The sequence below is a fragment of the Haematobia irritans genome, chromosome 1, assembly GCF_050003625.1.
Source record: "Haematobia irritans isolate KBUSLIRL chromosome 1, ASM5000362v1, whole genome shotgun sequence".
Lineage (NCBI taxonomy): Eukaryota > Metazoa > Arthropoda > Insecta > Diptera > Muscidae > Haematobia > Haematobia irritans.
In genome coordinates this window covers 277,897,063-277,924,720 of record NC_134397.1, presented here as the reverse complement: position 1 = coordinate 277,924,720, position 27,658 = coordinate 277,897,063, and the positions used below count along the sequence as shown (strand labels likewise).

General features: G+C 33.0%; 1 protein-coding gene across 4 annotated transcripts in view; it reads left to right on the top strand.

Annotated features, from left to right (window-relative positions):
- The first annotated feature begins 7,505 nt into the window (after positions 1–7,505).
- LOC142225634 (uncharacterized) overlaps positions 7,506–27,658 on the top strand; it is a 39,296-nt gene continuing 19,143 nt past the window's right edge. The window contains exons 1-2 of one of the 4 annotated variants that reach the window (XM_075295444.1): positions 7,506–7,726; positions 21,514–22,973. In XM_075295444.1, the coding sequence (XP_075151559.1) occupies positions 22,926–22,973 (48 nt within the window). In that variant the 5' untranslated portion in view covers positions 7,506–7,726; positions 21,514–22,925. Of the gene's footprint in view, positions 7,727–14,950; positions 15,101–21,513; positions 22,974–27,658 lie in introns of those variants that run through there. The other 3 variants (XM_075295469.1, XM_075295452.1, XM_075295460.1) reach the window with 3 other exon arrangements.

Genomic DNA, 27,658 nt, shown 5'->3' with positions numbered 1-27,658 from the left:
TCTTAACATTTTATTGATTCTATTCCGAAGCAATTTACTTTTACGGTTGAATCACATCTAAGCTACTAAAGATGATGGGATCGATTTTCTAGATTGTTAACATATTTCTTATGGGTATACGAAAATTTCACATTAGTCAATTATTACAGTGCGGCTGATATACATTGCAACAAATGATAGCAACCAACTTCAGGTTGCTATCATTTCCAGTGACAGTTCATTTTATTGTTTATAAGATTAAAAATTTGTTTATCCGAGTAAAAATTGAGAGATCTAATTTGATATGATTAAATCCGAGCAGATCTGAAGATATGATATCTAATAGAACTGATCAGATCTTAATATTGGCCTAGATCTAATGTCTTAGATATAAGCTTATATAGATAGCCCTACATGCAAAGAAAAAAACGTTTGGAAAACGTGTACCGAAAACGTTTTTCTTTTGTTAGAGTTTTTTGAATTGCTTCGAAAGTTTTAAACTTTTATCACCAAAAAAATTCGTTTGTTACAAAATTTTTATTTTTTCAATAAAAAAAGTTATTTTTGAAACAACAACACAGTCCATTTCCTTTATATCAAACACTGTTCTTTTCTGACTTTAGGTCTTTAATAAGACACATTTTACAGTTCAAAATTTAATATAGTACAATGTAATGTTGAACATTTTTTCGGAATCTTCCGAACATAACTGGAATATATGTAAAAAAAAAAAAACAAAAAAAACTTGGGCGAAACAGGGATCGAACCCACGACCCTTGGCATGCAAGTCGGACGTAGCAAACACTGCTCCACGGTGCCAAACTAAATGTTTGTTTCTGTTAAATAAACCGTGTTTATTCGGTTCGTGGGCGCCGCAAGCTATGCTATATAAATATAACTTATATGGATAATTATCTATTGATGACCATAACAGGTACATAGCTCAGTGGTTAGTGTGTTGGCTTACAAAGTGCATGGTCCGCGGTTCGATTCTCCGTCCAGGCGAAAGGTAAAAAAAGTTTAAAAATGTATAAAATCGTATAATTTCTTCTACATTGTTGGTATTACAGGAAAAGGTGTTAAGAACTAAAAAACCTCGTGGATGTGAGAAAGATGTGAGGAAAAATGCAATTAGCAAGAAAACAATGTGTTTTTTTTTGAGTTAGTCTTTATGAAATTGTTTTTATATCCTGGAAAAGAATAAACGTTTATCACAAAAAGTATATACTTTTCTTCCAAATACACTTCCTAACAGCGAAAAGCAAATGAGAAACGAACTTTGTTTGTCTAAAATTTCGTTTGGGAGGAAAGAATTATTTTTTTGCGTGTATATGTAGTTAGATTTGATATTAGATCTTACCATATATGGGATTATATTTTATCTAATTATATTTCATCATATCTGGTTAGATCTAAAGGGTCAATTTTGACATCTAATCATATCTAATTAGATCCACCAATTTGTACACGGGTATTGAAACATCTACGGATCTCAATCTGTTTGAAATTTGTGTCGGGACACTTTGGAGAGTAAGGTTGGCACAAAAAATACCTAAGTGTCGATCATCTCTAGACGGCGATTTGCCTAAAATGAGCCAAAATATGGCAGAGCCATTTCGGCTGTTTGAAGGCCATGACTCGGTAGCTAATTCGAAAAATCAGAAATGATTCACAAATACGATTTCAAAAAAATAAAAAAATTGCGCTTTATGCGAAATATGTAGGAATCATATAAAAAATACTACTTGCATATTAATTATTATTCATACACAGAAAAAAATATTGTCGTGAGGTCAAAGATTTCATGTCTTTAAAATACGAATTTAAATTTTGCTTAGCATAGAAGACACATTTCTCTAATACAAAGTTTTTTTCCTTGTCCAAAAGTCGATAAACTTTGCAATGAAGTCGTATTGTCCTTATAATAAAGTGATTTCACTTAGAAATGGGTATCATAACATGAAAGAAAAATGTTTGGGCTAAGGTCAACATGACTTTAATAATTCAGAAAAATTCTTTAGATTTAATGAAATTGTTGTCTTTTTGCATCTTGACTACGAAGCAAAAAATCGTTCAAATGTAGGACATGTTTTTCAACACTTTATTTTAAAGGCGTTTTTTACTTGAAACATAGCATAATTTCTACTGGAAGTCGAGTCTTAATTTGGAAAATAAAGTTGTCGTTAACTCATTTTTGAAGGACTTTGATAGCATATGAAGAAAAAAAGCTGAAAAAGCGAAAAATTAAAATTTGCTTCCTAGAAGCAAGTACACAAAACCCAAATTTAAAAGAGAATTGTGTCTTAAAAGTATCCTTACTTGTATTCTCCGCTTTTTTGGCTCGGAATCAATACCAACATTTTTAAAGTAAAGACAAAATCTTTGGAACCGGGTATGATTTTTTTTCAGTGTAAGAATAAATAAATACGGAGTAAATGTCTATTTCAGATTCATATGTGCCAATTTGCAAATCGTTCCCCTATAAATCAATCGATTAGCGTAGACTGGAGCATCTTCAAAAGCATTAGCACTAGTAAAAGTGTTAATGATGAATATATGAATAAAAATAGCAATAAATAATCGAAAACAACAAAGACAAAATAGCATCAAAACAAAGACAATAACAGCAATGAGTAGTCGTTAAGCAAACAAACCGCAAACGATATTGAAAGACGACTAACGATGACTTTATGTCATTAAGTGAGAGTGACGATACATTCATTATGAGGTTGCCGAATAGCAGTTTATTGCGAAGATTTTAAAGTAGTGGTGCAACCAGTGTTGCCAAAAGAAAAAAATGTATTCCCGAAAATATTGCAAAAACAGCCACAAATTGCGATACTCTGCTAGCTTGGTTATTCCATTTACAATGCAATAATAATATTGTATATTTGAGCATGCTATTCCCAGAATGCAGTCCAAAAATTGGAAATCGTTCCTTTCTGTGCCGAATATAATGACCTGTCAAAGCCGAAAATTCGAAATTGTATTCATATTTTTTATTCTTATTACAATCCCTGTCCAATAAAAGCCTAGCCGCATTCGCGTCACTGGGGAAAATATCACGCTCAGCATACATATCAAGGAGCCCAAAAATTTCAATCTTCAACGCCCGACTACAGTCAGTAATACTTAATGGGAAATGCCGTGGTGCAATGGTTAGCATGCCCGCCTTACATACACTGGGTTCAAACCCAGTTTAGACCAAACACCAAAAAGTTTTTCAGCGGTGGATTACCCCACCTCAGTGGGAGCCACCGTGGTGCAATGGTTAGCATGCCCGTCTTGCATACACAAGGTCGTGGGTTCGATTCCTGATTCGACCAAACACCAAAAAGTTTTTCAGCGGTGGATTATCCCACCTCAGTAATGTTGGTGACATTTCTGAGGTTTTCAAAGCTTCTCTAAGTGGTTTCACTGCAATGTAGAACGGCGTTCGGACTCGGCTATAAAAAGGAAGTCCCTTGTCATTGAGGGACTTCCTTTTTATAGCCGTTCTTCCCTACTAGAGATATTTTAACAAATATTTTAACAAATGTGACAATTTCCGAGGATGTGAATGGCTACCTCGCCATCGAACTTAAAATCGATCAGAACTGAAGAAAGATGCAAAGACATAACAACATTTCAAGGTCCATGCGTGAGTCACGATCGGGTAATTGTGAGTGGAGCATCAGCAGTATCTGCATCATTTCCATTCAGTTTTTAATCTCTGTTGGGGTTTTGGGTACATTGGGGTACTGCCACTCAAATCGAATGACATATATAATCATGTAAGGCGTGTTCTATTAGACAAACTTTGCCAACAGAACACGATCAAAGGTACATTTTTTAACGTTAACGCAACTTTTTTATATTATGTCTGCTTTTCTTCCAGAAATTTAAAAAAATATATTTTGACCTCCTTGGACCTGAAAATTGTGTAGATTTCGCAACTCTTGCTATCTCATGGAGTTTCTTTTGCAGTTCATAAAAGGTTCTAAAGATGACGATGTTTTTTAGGTTAATAGTCAATAAAAATATTAATATGTATTAAAATTAAATACAGACTAAAATTAATTCACCAAATGGTTTCTTTAATTTCTCAAGCATTGGTTGTCCGAAAATAATAAATAGTTGTTTCAACAAACGAATAAAATCTTATTGGTTGGGATTACCAATTAGACTTATAATGTGCCCAAATTTTAGTTATCCAAACAATTTGATATACTGTTGTGCAAGACTTCAGTTGGTTGCTTTGACAAATTTTGTCAGTTATATTCTGGTAGTAGATGGGACCGAATAATTTGGTTGGCAAAAGAATTGGTTGGCACAACAAATTTGTTTTCTGTGTGCAGTAAATATAAAAATGTTGAAGATGGGTCGGCTTAATATTGATCTTCCACCTAATTTTATTACGTGAGTATTTAAAAGAACATTTTCGTTCATTAATATTTATTTATTTATTTACATCTACCGAGCTATGCTCTTACAGATTACATTAAATTTTCATAACAATGTTGAAATATGATTTATACATTGCAAACAAATTATACAAAATTTACGTTATCATTATCAAACAAAATTCTAAGCATTCTCTTGAAAATGTGCCGTTCTGTGTGATAATCTATTCGGTTTGGAATTTTTTATCCCGTAGCTTCACGCAGAGAAGAAACATGATTGTCACAATCATATTCGAAGAGCAAAATAATATGATAGGACCTATTTTTGCGGCGACCATGTAACATTTTAACCTGCAACCATGTTGTTCTAAGAAAAATATAATTGTCCTCATCTAAAATGTTATTATATTGATAAAAAGAATTTTGTTTGAATGAAAAGACAATGGTCACGATTTAAAATGTTATGGTATTCATTCAAAATGTTTTTCTTCTAGTTAAAAGAACATGGTCACAACCTAAAATGTTTTGATCTTTATGAAAAAACTTTTTTCATCGTCGAAAAAAGGACGCCACTTGAGAAAAGAAAACACAAAATTAACTTTATTTATTTGTTTTTATTTATTTATAAACTAATTCATTTTTTGTTTGTATATATAATGTCGTGCAAGCAAACATCACATATTTTTACACACACTATTTTATTTCAATTTCAACAATAAGTAAAATTCCATATTTACATCGTGTGCCCATCAAATGTACAAACGCAGACATCATGTAACTGCAAATAAAAATAAATGATCCATATAGCAAAATTCAGAACAAAAAACAGGTATATTTTTCAATTACACTTTCCTTTTTTGTGTTCACATAAAACCACGTGCCACTTATGAATAAATAAATTAACACAAAACACAGTAAATCCGTATTCTCCGTCCATCCCAAGAAACAATCAGCACATGACTGACGCGCAAAATGAAAATCGTGTGTACCTGCTCAATGTTTTTATAAAATTCTTTTCGCTGCAAAAAAGTTAAAAAACTAAATGGTCACGAAAAAATGTAAATGGTCTTTATGGCCATGTAATGGTTCTAGACATATCTATACTTAACCTATAAAAATACTGTTTTCCCTGTAAAAAAGTAAAAAAAAAATTGAATGGTCAGGTACATGATTTTCCCGACCATTTGGTCAAATTCTATCATTTAAATGATAGAACATGTTTGCGGTATTTGAGAACCATTAAAATGCTTATTGCCACCATACATTTTTCTCCGCTCGAAAACTAGTTTTACAAAGACAAAATACATGGTTTTCGCGGCATTTACATGCTCTAGATAAGCATTAAATGGATGCGGCAACCATGTCCAAACATGGTTTTTCTGTACGTGTTGTTCTATGAAAAGGAATATTAAATAAATGATATTACCTTAAAAATCGATTAGGAACGTTGAATGGCAAGAAAGACAATAAATCTGGGCAATCTATATTCGTATCCATAATATCTTTTATAAAAACAATACCTTGGAGCTTTCTCCTAAAATGAGGTTGCTGAATGCCAAGAATTCTATATCGTTCTATATATGATGGCATACTATCCCACGTATAAAGCATTCTTAAAGCAAATCTTGTAAAACGTTTTTGAACCTTTCATATTCTGTTTATGTCTTCGTTATAAAATGGATCCCAAATAATACACAAATATTCAATATGAGGTCGAACCAAACTCTCATAAAGTGTTTTTAGTGTATTACTGGAGAATTCCTTTGAATTTCTCTTCAAAAATCCAAATTGAGAATTGGATTTTGAGACAATATATTCAATATGATATTTAAATGAAAGTATGGGATCAAAAAATATTCCAAGATCTTTAACTTGATTTACTCGTAAAAATTCATTGCCAAAGTGTCTGCATAATTATATAATATCGGAAAATGCTTGGAAAATCATTGTTTTGCATTTAGATAAATTTAAGATTAATCGATTATCTTGACACCAGTTCATCAAGCAGTTGATGTCGTTTTGAAAGTCAATGCAATCAGAAAATGTAGAAATTTCGTAATAAATTTTTAAATCATCAGCGTATATTAAACACTGCGCGTGTGAAATACAAAGGTTAATATCATTAATGAACAATAGAAACAATAAAGGGCCCAGATGGCTACCCTGAGGAACACCAGATACAACATTGATGGGATCTGACATACATTCGCCAACCTTTACAAAAAGGATTCTACCAGAAATTTATGACGTTATCCAAGATAATAAATTTGAATGAATACCTAACTTTCGAAGTTTAGCAATTAATATATTATGTGGCAAATTATCAAATGCCTTACTAAAATCTGTGTATAGAACGTCTACCTGTTTTCCTCTCTCCAAGGAGTTAGTACAAAAATTAGTGAAAAGGGTTAAATTCGAACAGGATGACCTGCCGTGATAAAACCCGTGTTGATTGGTGGAAATGTAGTTTTTGAACGTACAAGGTAACCAAACTCCCATTTTCATTTGTCGAGAATTTCGAAGACGATCACTAGTCTCGTGGTGTTGTGTTTTGAAATTTTGATCTTATTGTAACTTGCAAAGTGGCATAACAACAGTTTTTTATCATTTTCATTTTTTTTAATTATTATTGATTTTCTACAGTAGAGTTCACATGTTTATTTTTTCACAAAAACTTGTCAAAACTGTATTGGTGGTTTGTGTGGGGAACTTTAATTTAAATTGCGGATTTTTGGGGAGGAAAGAGTACTAATTTGGAGACAAATGCCAGTAAATCACTGGTAACACTGACTCAAACCAAAAATTGTGGTAAACAAAGAAGAAGGCACACCAAACGACCTTTCCAGTGTATTTGTGGTAAAAACAATTCATTCATACACTTCCATTTCTCCCTACTTCTATTCATGCTACTCCCCTGACAATTGTCTACTGTAGTAAATTGGCTAGCTAGGGGTTAGAGGGAATGCTAGCTAGCCCTAACACTTGAAAGCTAAATACAAAACTGAACGCAACAACTGTAAGATACTCCTCGCGCTCTCCTCCGGGCAATGGTGTTGGTGTGAGCTGATGGTTGGTTGCCGACAATGGTTGTGGTTAGAGAGTCTGGTGTGATACGAAACGTTTTTGAACTTCAGTGTTAGTCTGCTAAGAAACTTCTTACAAAACGGCCGTTGGTTTCTTTTTAGCGCTAAGTTCAGGCAAATACGAGATTGTTAGTGTAAAAATAAAAACAATAACTCGCATGTCGTAAATTAGCAATAATACAGCAAACAGCAACAAAAAGCAAGAAAATCCCACACCACATCAATTCCTTAAGAACTAACTGGATGACCACTGTATTCAATAATGGTCAGCTGTTAACAAAGGTATGTCTTATACTCACAACCAAGTTCCTTGTATGTTTGGCCCATAAAAACAAAAACAAAAACGGATGTAAGGATAAATAAGTGTTTCCTGCAAGGAGGTGGATACAACATTTTTGGTGGTATAATAATAATGACGGGTCCTTTAGCTTGCGGTCAAAGGAATTCCATTTAAAAAAGGGATCGTCTCATTTGTGATGACCAGCTGGGACTTTTCTCTATGCTACGCCACACTAAGACAACACAGAAGTCGTTAAACTTGCAAGCAGTTGCCTTGGCCGGTGGGGCCATTAACGTCGGCAAGAATTTCAAATTTCACAGCACAAAACACACCCGCTTCGAATTCCTTTTCTGTCATGTCTTTCTGTTCTCCTCAAATGTTAGGCCATTCGAAGGCGCAGCCCTACTTTGGATATTCGCTGGCCCCAGAACACAGACTTGTATATTGACTCAAGAGCAAAACAAAAACCAAAACTGCTCAGGAATTCGTCATAGTCGACTGAAGTAATAGACACACCAGAGAGAGAGAACGGTTGGTTGGTGGTATCTAGATACAAAAATTTCAAAGATTTGTATGAACCCAACGAGAAACAAAAAAAAAAACTAAAGGAATGTGGCTTAAACACACACACTTAACCTCCCTCAGCTTTGGAATGTGCTATATGTGTCAGTGCGAATCAGCGTTGCCAATTTAGCTTTTTTCCCGCTAGATTTGGCTTTTTTTGAAGACGTTTAGCGGGAAAAAAATGCATTTAGCTTTTAGCTTTTTTTCTGGCTTTTTTTCATGACCCTTTTAGCTATTTTTGGCTTTTTTTATTTTCGACATGTTTCTATTGAAATATGGATAAATCGGCGTTTTTATCTAAGCCTTGCTGCAAGTATAAGGGTTTCCACATATTTCAAAGCTCAGTTGAAACATTAATAATGAGTCCAGCCATTATGCGGGCATTTTTGTAGCAAATACACCTTGTTGTAAAGTTTTTTCATTATATACATAAAAGTTATCGTAAACTTTAAATCTACTATTACCATACAAATTTGTTAGATAAACTGTCAGTAAATTATTGGGAATATTATCATTTGACTCGTTTATCCTTTTTATGTTGTTATAATATTCTAAAGTTATTACGATATTACTAAATTAAAATAGTAGATGTGAATAGCTTTGTGCACTGAAAAAATATTGTCGTCTCCTTAAAATACGAACGCGAATTTTGGTTATAATAGCATTTGTGAATTTCTTTTATATAAACTGTTTTCCTTGTCCAAAAGACGATAAAGTCGTTTTGTCCTTATAATTAAGTGATTCAACTTGAAAATGGGTATGTTTTCATGAAAGAAGGAAGAATTAATGAAATAGTCTTTAAATGTGAAGAGTTTTTGCATCTTAACCACAAACCAAAATAGCGTTCAAAAATAGAAGATGTTTTTCAACACTTTATTTTAAAAACGTATATATACAATAATTTCTACTTGAAGTCGAGTCTGAATTTGGAAATTTAAGTTGGCGTTAGCACGTTTTTAAAGCACTTTGATAGCTCATGAAGAAAAGGAAAATGTTTTTACTGGGAAATGTAAACTATAGGAATTTTCTACAATTTAAATAAAAGTAATGTATTTCGAATTTTTCACAATTGCAAAACCAAACTAAAATTTTATTTAAAAAAATGACAAATCATTTTTTTACCAAATCCAAAGCATACTTAGATCATTTAATATTTTAAAATAACGAGTAAATAAAATAGAGGTGTTGGGAAGGTAGCTCCCACAAAACGAAGGACTTCCAGTAAAAAATTTGTGATAGTAATCAAAATGTATCGAATACGCAAACAGAGCTAATATGCCTTAGATATTGTTACAGTCTCACAGAAGTGGAATTAAAATGAAAATAATATGCATTGTAAGTGAAATAAAGCCTTTAAGTTTGTTAAATTTCAATCAAAAATGTGACTTTTGATACAAAAAAATTTAGCTTTTTTTCTAGCTATTTTTTAGAATTTTTTAGCTTTTTTTAGCTATTTTTTTGGGCAAATCTAGCGGTTTTTGGTGAAACAATTCTGGCAACGCTGGTGCGAATATCTGCAATTTGTGTCAAACGTGGAATTGTGCAATACTCCTATCAGCTTTGAGATCACATGAATTAATAAACGTCCAGTGGGAATTATAGGTCTAAAAACAATCTTGTTTTCTCAATTAAATTGTATGGAATTTATTATACCCTCCACCATTAGATGGGGGGGGGGGGGGGTATATTAATTTTGTTATTCCTTTTTGTAACACATCGAAATATTGGTAACAGACTCCATAAGGTATATATATCTGTACCGTGGTGAAATTATGAGTCGATCTAGAGATGTCCGTCCGTCTGTTGAAATTACGCTAATCTTCGAACGAAACAAGCTATTGACTTGAAACTTGACACAAGTAGTTGTTATTGATGTGGTGGACAGGTGGTGTTGCAAATGGACCATATCGGAACACGTTTAGGTATCACACTCCTATAAACCGACCCCCAGATTTGTCTTACGGAACCTCTAGGATCCGGTTGAAATTTGGTACGTGGTGTTAGTATTTGGCCTCTGCTAATCGTTAAAAAATTGGTCCATATCGGTCCATAATTATTTATAGCCTATAAAAGAAACCGATCCCCAAATTTTACTTATTGAACCTCCTGGGAATGAAAATTTCGTTTGCCACAGTTGGTAGAATTCCACCAAAAATGTTTTAGATTTTTTACTGTTTGGTAGGATTTTTGATGTTTTGGTAGATTTTTTTCTCCTAGAAATAAAATTTTGATAAAATTTCTCCTTGAAATTAAATTTTAACAAAATTTCTATAGAGATAAAATTTTGATAAAATTTTCTCTAGAAATAAAATTATAAGAAAATTTTCTATAGATATAAAATGTTGACCAAACTTTTGGTAGAATTTTTGATATTTTGGTAGATTTTGCATATTTGCCCTAGAAATAAAATTTTGATAAAATTTCCTCAAGAAATAAAATTTTGACAAAATTTTCTATAGAGATAAAATGTTGACCAAACTTTTGGTAGGATTTTTGATGTTTTGGTCGATTTTGCAAATTTCCCCTAGAAATAAAATTTTGATAAAATATCCTCTATAGAGTCATCACAAAATTTGAAAAATTTTCTGTGGACTTTTGGTAGATTATTTTTGGCTCTAATAGCAACCGTGTACGTAATATCAGCATATACTTTTTACTAATTATGCAAAAATTGGTCCATATCGGTTCATAATTTGTATATAGGAGCCACCGTGGTGCAACCCAGCAAAAAATGGAGCACTATTTCAGCAAGATTGTAAGGGAGAGGGGCAGTGCCATCTGCTTCCAAAAAAACCGAATCAGCGCTTATTTCCCGATTTAGAGCATCTTCTACATAGCGCTGATATAATTGATCGTTTTAATAGAAATATTGCTCAGAAGTGATATATAATCTTGAGTGTAGCATTGTTGGCGTGAAGGAAAACTGGACCGAGCCTGAAATAACCTAGCCCCCAAATAAACCAATCCCAAATTTTGACACTGTCAAGAAGTTTTAAGGCACCTTGACATCGGTAAATGCTACCACAACCCATGTAATTGGATTGTGGATGATAATCTTTAGTATAACTTTCTACTTTCTTTCCTTCCATGGTGGAAGGTACACAGGATTCAGACTGGTCGAACCTACGGCATTATATACTTGTTTTTATAAATATTTTCGAAATTATTGTATCTTCATTTAAATATTCGTGCAAACGATCAATAACGCATACATAACGTAGAGTGTAATAGAATATGCGTGAACAACTGATCATGCAAGCAGGATTATCTATGTTTGATTTCCCAAAAAATTTAAAAAAACAACACTTTTTTCTTCTTCATATGGGGCCATTTTGCCGCGATTTCGACCTTCAAACGCTCCAATAACGCCATATATGGTCAAATGTGAGCTCGCACGGCACCCATTTTGCACAGAGCTTCCGCATATCCAAATATTGATGAATGATATGATCAACACGTTCCTTTGATATCTTTAAGGCCTCTGCTATCTCGATCAACTTCATTTTACGGTCATTCAAAATCATTTTGTGGATTTGTTTGATGTTTTCGTCGGTAACCACCTCTTTCGGGCGTCCACTGCGTTCACCGTCCTCCGTGCTTATTTCACCACGCTTGAATTTTGCATACCAATCAATTATTGTTGATTTCCCTGGGGCAAGGTCAGAAAACTCATTATCAAGCCAAGTTTTTGCTTCCACCGTATTTTTTCCCTTCAGAAAACAGTATTTTATCAAATCACGAAATTCCTTTTTTTCCATTTTTTTCACAATAACAAAAGTTGCTTCACAAAAAACGCTCTATCTGACAAACTAATTGACTTACAAACGTCAAATTTTGACACGAATCATTGAATATGCATTTAATACTAGCGACGCCATCTATGTGTCAGACCGGGGACTTATCAGCCAACCTGTTATTCTTTCTTTACATAAATTTTCTTGTCATTTTTTAACATTGAAGAATAGTTTTATCATCGGTACAGTATTTGCAGGACAAACTCTTAATATTTTCTAAATTATAATGGGAACCGTATATAATAGTTTATAGGAAATCATTGATAACCATCGTATTTGACGGTAGTATGATTAAAAATAAATTAATAATCGAAACATCGGAAGAGATACACATCGATTCGAGTCAATCAAAATGAATCATTGTGTAGATTAATAAAACGCTAACAATGAAATTATATATGATTTAATTATTATTTTTACACACATTATTCTTGTCTTATATGTTGTAATGATGCCAACGATACACTCATACAAAATGCTCTGCTAATAATAGCAAATAACCACCTTTTTCCAACATTCGAATTATTGCTATATTGAATGCTAGGAAAGAAAATTACAAATGATGTATTGTTGATCTTATGCTAAAATAAGAAATAATAATAATAAAACATATGCCACTAAAACACTTTAGCTAAAGTGTCATCTTTTTCTAAACAAATCGGAACAAATTAAAATTTAATTAATTTACTCTGCTATAGTCTTTCAATTCAGACGTTATGAATCAGCAGTTTTTCGAAGATAAAATAGTATAATAGCAAATAATTATAAAATACAAAAATTCTGTAAAAAGTTACTTTTTTCCTGTTAAGATTTATTTGGTTGTTGGGAAAATATTTGTAAATACAGCAGAAAATTCTCAAAACGTCTACTGAAAAATGTATAGTAGCAGTTCTATTTATAGATCACATTGTTGGGCACACAAGCAGATGTAAAGAAACTTTATTAAAAAAAAACTTTCTTACAAACCATGTACAAGTTTTGAAAATGTAAATATTCTAATTTCACACATATTTCAAAATGTTTCACAAGATTAGAAGGATGTTGTCATGTGTATCAATTTAATAGACTAATAGACATAGTTAGGCTTTCTCCTTGGGTTTTGTAAGGAGAAACTATATTACTTTGTAAAATATAATATCTCGCTGAAGACGATCACCAAAGGTGCATCGAAAAAAAAATTTGTCTATAAAAAATGTTTTCAAAATTTTATTTCTGTAAACATTTTTGTCAAAATTGTATTTCTATAAAAAATTTTTTCAAAATTGTATTTCGTTTTTGTTTCGTTTTGTTTTTTTATTGTTGGTTTGTACTTCAATAATATTTGTTATTTTGATCTCAACTTTAAAACCATTGCGTTGACTAAACTACAAGAGTATCTTAACCAACAGAAGAAAAGAATGTTTGTCAAATTTATTTGGGCAAAGCCCTATAGACTGCAAGATGGTTGGATGGACGCACGTTTCGGAATTACCACATTCCTCATCAGCATCCTCTACTTGTATTTCTATAAAAAATTTTGTGAACATTTTATTTGTATAGAAAATTTTTTAACATATTATTTCTATAGAATATTTTGTGAAAATTTTATTTCCATAGAAAATGTTGTGAAAGTTTCATTTCTATAGAAAATTTTTGCAAATTTTATCTCTATAAAAAATTTTGTCAAAATTTTATTTCTTTAGAAAATGTTGTAAAAAATTTCTAAAAAATCTACCATCTTTGGTAGAAGTCTACCAACTGTGGCAACCGTGTTCCCAACCCAATTTGCTTTGCACCTCCAAAAAACTTTAACGATTTCTTTGTGCCTCACATATTCCAGTTAGCCAAACTAAAACAAATTTTATACAATTATTTTTCGAGCTTTATGGACAGATATAGATTAAGGAACATGGTTAATAGAGCCATTGAAAAGAAAACGCCAGATACAAATCTATACACGCCTGGACTGTACATGTTTCGGTTCGGGCGAATGAACCTTTCCACAGCCTTTAGAATAGATCTGGCTGGGAGAGATAACTCAATTTTGGGCCCTTTATGCTAACTCCTTATGGAGAAAACATTTGGGAATTTTCCTCTTACAAATTGAATCATCTTTTCTCCTACTGTACATCATCTTTTCATATAACTTACAAGTCCCTTAATCTTATTTTTATTTCGTTTTGTTACATAGTAATGCAACAACACGAAATTTTAGAAGGCTAATTTGTTAGAATTCACCTAAGTGGTGAACAGTCGAACAATGCTTATTTTTTTACGCAAACAAACTGATAAAGTACATCTCAAATCAGGTTTAACATGAGAACAAGACCAATATTCTGACTTTGGTTTGGAAAAGCTTTTTTTGCATAGAATTGACGAAAATTGAATCAAAATTTGTAAAATGTGTTAAGACAAATGTGGATACAAGTCCCATATATAAGCCAAAAATTTAGCGTCTTCACCCTTTTGGTAAGCGTTAAAGGCTATACATGGTATGTAATTCCACCTTAAGTGGTGGTAGTGGATACAAGTCCCATATATAAGCCAAAAATTTAGCGTCTTCACCCTTTTGGTAAGCTTTAAAGGCTATACAAAGTGATTAAAATTTACAGAATGAAGTCCGTAATTATGTAAGAATTTTACTTGATCACGAAAATATATCCTTTATGAACAGTTTCAAACCGAATAACTAATTTATGATGTGAAGAATTTTAAGTATATTCTTTTCAATACTCCTGTATATATTCATACGAATTTCGAACGATATTGAAATACCCACACGAACCATACATAATATTAGCAATCATTTGTCATTTAATTGATTTGGAAATTTTGTCAAAGATATTTCAATTGTTTATGTCAGTATTCAATTTAAATGAAATTAAATTTTTATTTCTTCTGCGACTTCGACGATCACAGTCATTGTGGAGACGCCAAGATATTTTTGTAAAAAATACGAAAAGAAATTCACAGTGTATACGAATATTGGTGCAAATTTAAAACATTTTTTGGGAGTAAAGAAACAGCGTGTGTAAGTAAGTAAGTGGTGGTAGTGGAGGTGGTATTAAATAACGTTCCATCTAAATGAGTGACTGTGTGTTAAATGATTCTTGCCATTCGATTGAAATTGGACATTTATTTCAACGATAATATCAGCTAAACCGCCACAAATGTTGTTATAGTTTCCATTACACCTTTTTTGGTTGGACCAATGTCGTCAATGTTCTGCTTATTTATTAGGGGGCCATACCGGTGTCATTGGATAATTTCGATTGGTTTTGCTTGCCAACAGAGCCAGCGTTGGTTGATTCGTAATCATCGAAATCGTCGACGCCGTCGTCATGAATCAACCTCTTTTGATTGTTGTGGAAATGGGTGAGTTTACCGGCCCACATTGAAATGTCATATCAATTGTCGTGCAATTTCATTCCAAATGGGAGATGGATAATTAAGTTCATATTTTAAGCAGATTGCTGATGATGTCGCGTTGTGGTGTGTGCTTATTTCTGGACTTGTCCGTGGGTCGATACAATTTTCACCTTTATTTCAAAAACATCATAACGCGATTAAAAAGGATTTACGTAACGTTTATAAACAAAACATTTATTTGGCGTTAAGCCTCGTAATCTCTTTCCAAATTAGGATGAGTGTGTACAATGGACATGGTCATACCTATTTATCGTAGTATTTATACGAAGAGCACTAAAGGCTACGAGAATATTGAAAAGTTAAATTTATCCAGCGTGGGTATCACTTATGAGATGAGATCTTATCGTTTCTTTTATAAATTATTTCTATTCAATATTATTTTGAAATTAGTAATTATTATGCAAGTTAGGGTATACAAAATCGATCATAGTTAACCAGGTTAACAAATATTTAGGCGAAAATTAAAAAACCAAAAAATTATGCAGAAAAGAATATTACCAAAATATTTCTAATCAAAAAGTTGATGGAAGTTGAAAACGTAATTAATTAAAAAATTAACTTGAAGGGTGATACGGTCAAAATTTGGTCAATATAAACTTGACGTATTTCTTTCAATTTTGCATTTAAAAAACCTGAACACCCCTCATTTTGAAGGTGTGTGTGTAGAATGTTGCTCCTATTTTGATTTTGGAATTCACTCTTCAGTTGTCAAAATGCCGTCCAAGCAAGAAGAGCAGCGCATCAAAATTTTGCTCACGCATCGCGAAAATCCGAGCTACTCGCACGCAAAGCTGGCAAAATCGCTAAAAGTTGCCAAATCAACCGTTACAAATGCAATTAAAGTGTTTGGGGAACGTTTGTCGACAGCCAGGAAGTCTGGATCGGGAGGAAATCGAAAACCGGAAGCCGCTGGGACGACAAAGAGAGTTGCCGGTAGTTTCAAGCGAAACCCTAACCTCTCTCTCCGAGATGCCGCAAATAAGCTGGGTGTATCGTCTACAACCGTGCATCGAGCCAAAAAACGAGCCGGACTATCGACTTACAAGAAGGTAGTGACTCCAAATCGCGATGATAAACAAAATACGACGTCCAAAGCGCGATCCCGGAGGCTGTACACGACGATGCTGACGAAGTTTGACTGCGTGGTAATGGACGACGAAACCTACGTCAAAGCCGACTACAAGCAGCTTCCGGGACAGGAGTTTTATACGGCAAAAGGAAGGGGAAAGGTAGCAGATATTTTCAAGCACATAAAACTATCAAAGTTCGCAAAGAAATATCTGGTTTGGCAAGCCATCTGTACCTGTGGCTTGAAAAACAGCATTTTCATAGCTTCCGAGACCGTCAACCAAGAAATTTACGTGAAAGAGTGTTTGAATAAACGTCTGCTGCCTTTCCTGAAGAAACACGATTGTTCCGTACTGTTTTGGCCGGATTTGGCATCTTGCCATTACGGTAAAAAGTCATGTAGTGGTACGCCGCCAACAACCTGCACGGTGGTTCCTCCCAACATGCCAGATCTCCGCCCAATTGAGAAATACTGGGCTATAGTCAAGCGGAACTTAAAGAAGACCAAAAAACTGCTAAGGACGAGCAGCAGTTCAAGGCAAACTGGCTTTCTGCGGCGAAGAAGGTGAACAAGGCGGCTGTACAAAATCTGATGGCAGGTGTCAAGCGTGAGGCCCGGCAATTCGGATTTGGAAAAGCGAAAGCCTAACTGAATATTTTTCCTGAATTTTATACTAATTGAACTTGAAAAAGAAATTTAATTTGATTTTTTAAATAAACGATTTCACTGATTTACACGCGTTTTCCCTTGACCAAATTTTGACCGTATCACCCTTTACACAATTCAATGTTTAATTAAATTAAAAAAATAGAAAATTATAGAGAATATTTAAGTTTTTAATTAATTTTATTATTATAACTTAATTAAATGAAAATATATTTAGAAATAAAATCATAACATTATTTTAAATAGTTTCTACATTATTTTCGTTATTGAAACACCTTCTATTTAAAAAATAATTGGACTAATTAGTTTTATGATTGAATTGAAAACAAACAATTTCTGTATACTTCATATAAATGAAATTGGACTAAAAGATATGACGAAACATGTTAAAAATGTTAATAGCATGAAATACTTTATTATTTAGCACAAACTATTAAATCATAATTGAATTAAATTTTGGTATGCACTATTATAGAAAAGGGAATATTATGTCGACTTTTTACCGTCTCATGGTAAGAAATAATTGTTCCTCACCTTCGGCAAAAAAAAAATACTTTCCACAGGAACGAAATTTTAGACAAACGGAATTCCCCTTTGTTATAAAGTATTTTCTTAAAGAGCAAATAAACTCGAATGTGTGTTGCAATGATTTTTATTTACGTCAATCGAAAATGTTTTAGCACTGTTTAGTTTGTCTCTAATTCATCTAATTTGTTCGTTTTATTCTTGTTTTTTTTTTTTAATTTCTTTAATTATAGTTAATTCCTATTTAGTAAGTTATTAAAATTATTTATTTTGGCTTGGATTCGGAACGGAATAATACATTAAATTAATTACATTAATCGTATAAAAAATATTTGATCTACACGCAAAAACAAATCTTCCCTCCCAAACGAAATTTTAGACAACCAAATATCGTTTCCCATTTGGTTTTCGTTCTAACGAAGGTTGTTTGGAAGTACTCTTTGTGATAAACGTTTATTCCTTCACAGGATGTACAAACAATTTCATAAATACTAACTCGATTTTTTTTTTTTTATTTTGCATCTTTCCTCATATTTTTCTCACTTCCACAAGGTTTATTTAGTTCTTAGCACCTTTTTCTGCAATACAAACAATGTAGAAGAAATTATTTGATTTTATAGATTTCCGAGAGGTTAAAATTTCCGACAGGTTCAACGTTCAGCAGAATATAGATTTTTTTTAGCAAAACGTATACTCTATAAAAATTGCTCCATTTTTTATATTAATCATACGCATATGATTCCTTTTTTAAAGAAATTTCCATTGCTTGTATAGGTTAAAATTTCCGACAGGTTCAACGTTCAGCAGAATGTAGATTTTTTTAGCAAAATGTATACTCTATAAAAATTGCTCCATTTTTATATTAATCATACGCATATGATTCCTTTTTTAAAGAAATTTCCATTGCTTGTATAGGTTAATGCTATAATTCAGCTAGACTAACAGCTTACTTTAGGTATATGAAGGCGTGTTGTAAACAAAAAAACCAAATGTACCTATGGCACGCAAGGATATGCGACCTACACTCGTGTCCATTTATACTTATAACTGTGTTGTGCAAAAATATCTATTGCATTTTGGTACATATATCACACTGATAAGGAAACTATATAAATGGGTTACGTACGTAACTTTACAACGTGAAGTGAATACATGAAATCAGAAAAAAAAACAAATTGCCCAACGAAATAAGTCATTTTGCTAAAAGTGAAAACTAGGAAAATATGTGATAAAAATTTTGTATTAGCCATAACTATGCCAAACAACATGCATATTTCTTTTTGGCAACATTTTTCGAAAAAAAATATATGACATTAACAACTATATTAAGATAATCAAAAATTGTTTGCCCTTTTTGTCTACGAACAATTTGATCTGGATGAAAATATGAACCAAAAATATTGGCGATTTCAAGTCCAATAAAAAGTGAAACATAGAAAATTCTCTTGAGCCCCACATAGGGCTATAGACTTTTAACTGCAATTTACGAAATATAAAAATACAAAAATTTTATTAAACAACAGAAAAATATTATTATTAATAAATCTCCTTAAATTAAAAGTTTTTTGGTTGTAATATTAATTTTATAGATACAATGTTAGGTTACGTTAAGTATAGTGACAGTCCGTTAATTTTGGGGCAAAAAAGTGCTACAAACCATAAAAGGTGGTACACTTTTTCATAAAGAAAATTCAAAAATTAATTGCATTTATATCAGTGTATTATATATCGTAGTACAATAACTTTTTATACCCTCCACCATAGGATGGGGGTATATTAACTTTGTCATTACGTTTGTAACACATCGAAATATTGCTCTAAGATCCCATAAAGTATATATATTCTGGATCGTGGTGAAATTCTGAGTCGATTTAAGCATGTCCGTCCGTCTGTTGAAATCACGCTAACTTCCGAACGAAACAAGCAACCGACTTGAAACTTGGGACAAGTAGTTGTTATTGATGTAGGTCGGATGGTATTGCAAATGGGCCATATCGGTCCACTTTTAGATTTGGCTTGCGGAGCCTCTAAGAGAAGCATATTTCATCCGATCCGGCTGAAATTTGGTACGTGTTATTGGTATATGGTATCTAACAACCACGGAAAAATTGGTCCACATCGGTCCATAATTATATATAGCCCCTATATAAACCGATTCCCAGATTTGGCTTGCGGAGCCTCAAAGAGAAGCAAGTTTCATCCGATCCTGTTAAAATTTGGTATATGGTGTTCGTATATGGTCTCTCAAACCATGCAAAAACTGGTGCACATCGGTCCATAATTATATATAGCCCCCATATAAACCGATCCCCAGATTTGGCTTGCGGAGCCTGAAAGAGAAGCAAATTTAGTCCGATCCGGCTGAAATTTGGTACATGGTTTTGGTCTATGGTCTCTAACAACCATGCAAAAATTGGTCCACATCGGTTCATAATTATATATAGCCCCCATATAAACCGATCCCCAGATTTGGCTTGCGGAGCCTCTAAGAGAAGCAAATTTCATTCGATCCGGTTGAAATTTGGAACATGGTGTTAGTATATGGTCTCTAACAACCGTGCCAGAATTGGTCCATAATTATACATATCGGTCCATAATTATATATAGCCCCCATATTAACCGTTCTCCAGATTTGACCTCCGGAGCCACTTGGAGGAGCAAAATTCATCCGATCAGGTTCAAATTTGGAACGTGGTGTTACTATATGGCCGCTAACAACCATTCCAAAAGTGGTCCATATCGGTATATAGTTATATATAGCCGATCCCCAATCACACAAAAATTGGTCCATATCGGTTCATAATCATGGTTGCCACTCGAGCCAAAAATAATCTACCAACATTTGATTTCTATAGAAAATTTTGTCAAAATTTTTTTTCTATAGAAAATTTTGTTAAAATTTCATTTCTATAGAAAATTTTGTCAAAACTTTATTTCTATAGAAAATTTTGTCAAAATTTTATTTCAATAGAAAATTTTATTAAAATCTATCGAAAATTTTGTCAAACTGAATTATATACGAATTTAATCGGTCTTTTTTAATTTAATATATACCACGTATGGACTTACTTATAATTTAGAAGACGGTGTTAGGAGGTTTTAAGATAACTTGCCGCAACCCAAGTAATTCGATTGTGGATGGCAGTGTTTAGAAGAAGTTACTACGCAATCCATGGTGGAGGGTACATAAGCTTCGGCCTGGCCGAACTTACGGCCGTATATAACATTAATTTCCATTTAAATAAAAATCTTTGAAATGCTGATTGTCCTTATCCCATTACACGCCAAGACAATTTAAAATAAAAGAAAAATGTTAAATTCATTTATATATTTACACTGAACTTCAGTTAAAAATATAAAAAACTTCAGTTAAAAATATATAAAAACAAAAAAACATAAAAGAAACGTTGCCTAATTTCATTTATAAACAAAATGTTGCGATATTATATGTTTTCAATTTTCTGTACTCAAGCGAGTATAATGGCAGGAAATGGGTTAAGCGACAATCTATCTATATCTTGGAATATATGTACACAGTTTTTTTCAGTGTAAGTTCCATCTCAAGAACTTAAAATATCTATATTACGGCAGACCTCAATTTGTTGTACTATGTGGAAACTTTCAATTTGAAATATAAAAAATCAATAGATGAAAAACGTAAATCATTCCATGGAAATTCCTTAATTGAAATCAATTAATAAAGTTTTGCATACTTGCGGCCATTGTCTCATCATTTCCCCTTTTTTGCCTTTTGTTTTTCCAGATCATTTCAATAAATTACTCCACTTGAGAGCAAACTTCAAAAACAGTGCCACAAAACACAACGAAAACATTGTTCCTATTCATGCAAATTATCTGGAAGCTGCACTCAAACACAACCCCATAACCACCAGACAACATCTTCCTCAAGAGCATCAGGGGAACAAAACAAACAAAAAATGCTTATGAAACCACCAAAGAGTCACTTGAATGGTCTTTGAAACCAATGATAAATAATTGCCATAAACTTCACAAATTTGTTGAAGAATAACCAACACTGAGTGAACCAAAGGGGGTGAATGGTGGAGAAGAGTCATTCAGTCCCATTCAGACAACAACAACTACAACAAATTATAGAACTATCTAAACACAAAGCAGAACCCTCATTTCCAAGACAATTGACAGTGGTTAACGAACGAGTGAGCACGTTCCAGCGATAGCAAAGCGCAAAGAAGAGCATCAGTCTCAACTTCAGCATCATCATCATCAGTATTTCAGATAAAAAGTCGCTTAGTCGTCGTGATCATCGACCAGATCGGAAAGATTGCCAAGCAGACAGATATTCTGGCTCTAACGAACTGAAAACACTGCGAACGCCAATAACAAAGAAGTGTTGTCATCTTTGTATTTTTGGTGGGGAAGACAACAGATTAACGACTCATAAGTCAAGCCATCATAACAAAAGGCGTGTTTAGAGCCAAACAATCGTCGAATGATTCATTCCATAACCAAATCAAAATATAAGCAGATCAGTGAAATAAAAACAAAACCTGAAGACAATAAATAAAATTAACTTTGATTTGGAAAAAGTTGTTAAGTAGCCAGCCAGTCCATAGCAGAAGCAGCAGCTGCAGCAACAACAGACGTCGTAGACCACCGTTGTTCTCTCTTTCATTGATTTTTTGGGGGCCAATTCAATTTGAATTTGCGGCGGCTATTCCATTCCTGGTTAGCTTATCGATCCGACACTCACGTTTGCTATTTTTATCGAAACGCGTAAGAAGCCTCGCACACACCCCCACGCAATCAAACGACTGCGGTCTCTAGAAGGAGACTTAGTCAACTACAGATCGCCTTAGCAAACGGTCGATTTTTATTTTTTTTTTTTTTTGCAATAAACCGAACGCTACTACCTACGTTTCGATAAAGACGGACGTGTGCGCAAGCGTAACAACGGGCATTAGTCACACACCACGACTTGACTTCATGATTTAACTTCAATTGAGCTGGTGCCAAAGAAAATAATTCGCGTTACCATCGGTTTTTGTTACATCAACTTTACACGGCTGATTTGGTAGAACTTATTCAACTGACTGGCGTTTATACAAATTAAAATAACAACAACAACAAGAACAATATCATCTGATACTTCAACCATTGTCTCAGTCTTCTTCCAGACTTCGTTCATATTTGGCGATGGCGTCACAAGGTGTCGCTGCCACCTCAAGGCTAGCTGAAATGCAGGTGAGTCTGCGCAGTTTTCTTGATATCGCTAAAACAGCAATAGCAACGTATTTCCCCTTGCAAATTTGCTTATTATTTAGTTAAGTGATGTTTGTTTTGATTATAGTTTGCTAAAATGATTAAGAGAAATTCATATATCAGCTGACGTACGACAAGACTAGCATAATAATATTTGTACCCTATACCCGAAAATGATGGAAATATAGTAACAAAATTAAATAAGAATTTTTAAATTGGTAGATTATTTTCAAATCACATGACAACCATTATCCCTATTGTAAACACTGTTGCCTCTTGAGTTAAAAATGATCTACCAAAGTTTTAGTAAAATTCTACCAAAAATGTACCACATAAAAAAAAAAACAAAAAAAATTTTGATCAGAAAAATTTTCAGTTAAGGAAATATGTTATTCTTTTTTTATAATTTCATTCCGTTAACTTGAACATTTAAACCTATGTAGCCGACGTCGTAGTCTGACAGGCACCGCAAATCGTGCATATCTTCCTAAAGGTTGAGTTACATACCATGCGTTGATTTGAATTTTCCGAAGAGTTGAATTTTCTCTTTTAAAGCAACATTTTTGTAAAAGTGCTTCACACCGAAAAATATAAAATTCTACCAAAAATGTACCAAATTAAAAAAAACAACAAAGTGCGAAATTTTTGATCAGAAAAAATTTCCTGTTAAGGAAAATTTTATTCTTTTTTATAATTTCATTTCGTTAACTTGAACATTTAAACCTATGTAGCTGACGTCGTAGTCTGACAGACACCGCTTGATTTGAATTTTCCGAAGAGTTGAATTTTCTCTATGAAAGCAACATTTTTGTAAAAGTGCTTCACACCGAAAAATATCAACCAACGCACAGATAAAAGCATGATATGTAACTCAACCTTAAAGTACGAAGCATCGCTCTCAGTACCTTTTCTCTTTTCGCACATCGGTCAGTGTTTGCTTAACCCTCTGTATCATAGTGTAGACTGTAGGCAACATACCATTCGAATGCCTCAAAATTAATAGAAATAACTTCTTTAGCTCAATCACGCACTGTATCCCGTGGTTTACATACTGAGCTAATAAACTTGTAAAAATAGAACAATTAGGTGGCCCTACTTGCTGGAAATTGACATTTCTTTATTGAGCTATATTGCTAAATTAGACCACCTCAGCTACAGAGGGCTAAATTGCATATTAGAAGATAACTATCACTTCTAATAGCGGCCACCAAGGTAAATCAATGAATTTGACATGGGTGTACGTATACTTTTTGGTCAAAATTTATATTTCCAAAGTTTATTTATCATGTTCACGATACTTACACTTGTAGGAAAGTCTTCATTATATTAACAAAATGTGTCATTGAATTGAGCCGATGCAACAAACTCATTGATACGACGAATTTTTTGATAATCAACGAAATGTTTCGTAATATTAATAAATATTTTCATTAGCTCAATTTTAATGTGAGTTTTCTTAGTGTGTACGGTAGTGACTGATGATTGTCCTCTCTCGGTGTTATCTTAATGCGGGTAATTTTTCTAACACTTGTGTCTAACATTTCATAAAAAAATCTATTAATGCTATTATGTCACGCAAAGAAAACTTCATTAAAATTGAGCCAACGAATTTTTTTCATTGATATAACGAAACATTATCATTAAGACAATGGCAATATTCGATATTAGTACGAAACGCTTCGTTAATTAATAGAAAATTCATTATAATAACGAGAAATTTTGTTATATCAACAAGTTTGCTTCATTGGCTTAAATTTAATGACACATTTCGTTAATATAACGAAGGTTTTTTTCTTCCACTAAAGTAAATCTCTTCAAAGTTTAATATATAGCCACGAATTTGTTTAATTTATCGATTTAAACATGTATTTGAAACATACACCCAGTGGCCACCGTGGACCAATGCATTGGACCTAACCTAACCTAACCATTGCAATGGTTAGCATGCCCGCCTTGCATACAAGGTTATGTTATGTTAGGTTAGGTTAGGTTAGGTTAGGTTAGGTTAGGTTAGGTTAGGTTAGGTTAGGTTAGGTTATGTGGCAGCCCGATGTATCAGGCTCACTTAGACTATTCAGTCCATTGTGATACCACAGTGGTGAACTTCTCTCTTATCACTGGGTGCTGCCCGATTCCATGTTAAGCTCAATGACAAGGGACCTCCTTTTTATAGCCGAGTCGGAACGGCGTTCCACATTGCAGTGAAACCACTTTGAGAACCTTTGAAACCCTCAGAAATGTCACCAGCATTACTGAGGTGGGATAATCCACCGCTGAAAAACTTTTTGGTGTTCGGTCGTAACAGGAATCGAACCCACGACCTTGTGTATGCAAGGCGGGCATGCTAACCATTGCACCACGGTGGTTTGCATACAAAGGATAGTGAGTTCAATCTCTGCACTTATGAAAGACTTAAAGTCGGAAAAGAACAGCGGTTTATGTAAAGGAAATGGACTGTATTTTTGGATCAAAAATTATTTTTTTTATTGCAAAAATAAATATTTTGTAACAAAAAAATTTTTTGGTGATAAAAACGTTTTCGATTTTCTCCAAATGGTTCTTTTTTCTTTGCGAGTACTCTCAACATATCGTAGTGAATAATCGGCTGCAAATATCAATCAACATCTGATACATTATGGGACAAAACATGTTTGCTGTTGAATGCCTCATATACAAGCTAAGTTTTAACGCATGTTAATTAATTTTAAAAATCATTGACTAAACACTTTGTCAACAAAGAATTAGCGAACATACTTTAACCGGTTCGTTATGTATTTCAATTTGCCTATAGCGTAGTTATACTGCAGGCCAAGTGGGAGCTACTTATATGCCCCCTCAGATAAGAGTGGATGAATATCGTGTCTAAATATATGGGTTCCGACACAATAAAGTAAAGAAAGTTGACACGATGATTCAAATGCTAAAAGGTTTACTACTACTACTCGGAGTCCGTCCCGTTTATGATCGTCGCTAATTATTTGCCAAATTTCATAAAAGCATCAATTCGAATTTATATATAGCTTCCATATATATTTGAAGATCAAATATCTCCCAGAATTCCTTAACAAAGTACGATTTATTGCAAATAACAATTTATGACACAGAATCCTAATACAATCAATGAATCTATTTATCCATTCACTAATTATACATCAATTTTAATTTCAAACCAATTAATGGAACCCGCTTTATTTGATTTTTGACGCCAAGTTAATTCCATTTAATATCAGCTCATATTTAAACGCTAATATATTTGTCACTTGAACACTTGTTACTTGATCGATATATTGTTTTTAAATGTTTGCATATTAACTGAACAAAGAGCCAGTAATGTAGACTATGTGACTAATGGAAGTTCCAGAGGTCACTGTTATTCTGTGAACAGGAAAATATTTTAAACGGTTTTTGTACATCCACAGAAATAGTAGATACAGTAGAAAAGTCTGTGGAAAAATTGTTTGCTGAAATAGAAAATTCAGCTATACTACCAAAGGGTCCAAATAAATTACTTCAACTCAAAGATTTATACACCACTGCCAATACGATTTTAATATTTACATTTTTTACAATATTTCTACCGTTATCCATGATAAATGATATCTCCATCTAAGCTCCCACATTCGGACCACATTAGCTTTTAGAATGACTCACATGTTTCCAATTGCATGGTATTGCAATGCAACACGTAACTATACCGCAAATACCAATTAGCCATAAACGTTTGTCAACGTTACAATGAGCCAATTACCTCATATATAAACTGCTGCCTACAACCAATATTAAAATTTAATAATTTCATTAACTGTGGGAATATTTTATTTTAATTTCTCTTTAAAACAAACCTAAGAACGCAGTATAATGGAAATATACTAACTTCTCTTCAGAGAAACAGACACTTGGCTTTTGTCACTAAGACACCATCTGAATAAATCGAATGGACATAGTAAACGACATGTGTCCGTCCATTTTCAGTGGGGAAAGATAATTGGACTATTGGCCGAAGGCAGAATATACGCTTATATTAGACAATTCCACATGCCTTAAAAGGGATTTAGAATGTGGACAAACTTCAGGCCTTTTGTTGCAGTTTTTTTTTCACACTGACGCACCTACAAGGTTAATGGTATTTTTCTACCCTTTATGGATAAATAGTCTAAACTGGTCGTCAATCAAACAATTTATTGCACAGTGCTATTGATTTTCGATACTGGAATATTTTTGATTGACTACAATCTTAATAAACTTGGCTTCTAAAATATATACTTCCATACCAAAAATTGTCGTTAAAAGAACAAAATTTGTATTTGTTAAAAAAAAAAACTTTCATGAATTTTCTATACAAACAAAATGTGGACAAAATTTTCCATAAAAATAAAATTTTGACAAAATTTGCTACAGAAATAAAATGTGGACAAAATTTTCTATAGAAATAAAATTTTGACAAAATTTGCTACAGAAATACAATGTGGACAAAATTTTCTATAGAAATAAAACTTTGACAAAATTATCTACAGAAATAAAATTTTGACAACATTTTCTATAAAAATAAAATTTTGACAAAATTTTCTATAGAAATAAAATGTTAACAATATTTTCTATAGAAATACAATGTTGACAACATTTTCTATAAAAATAAAATTTTGACAAAATTTTCTATAGAAATAAAA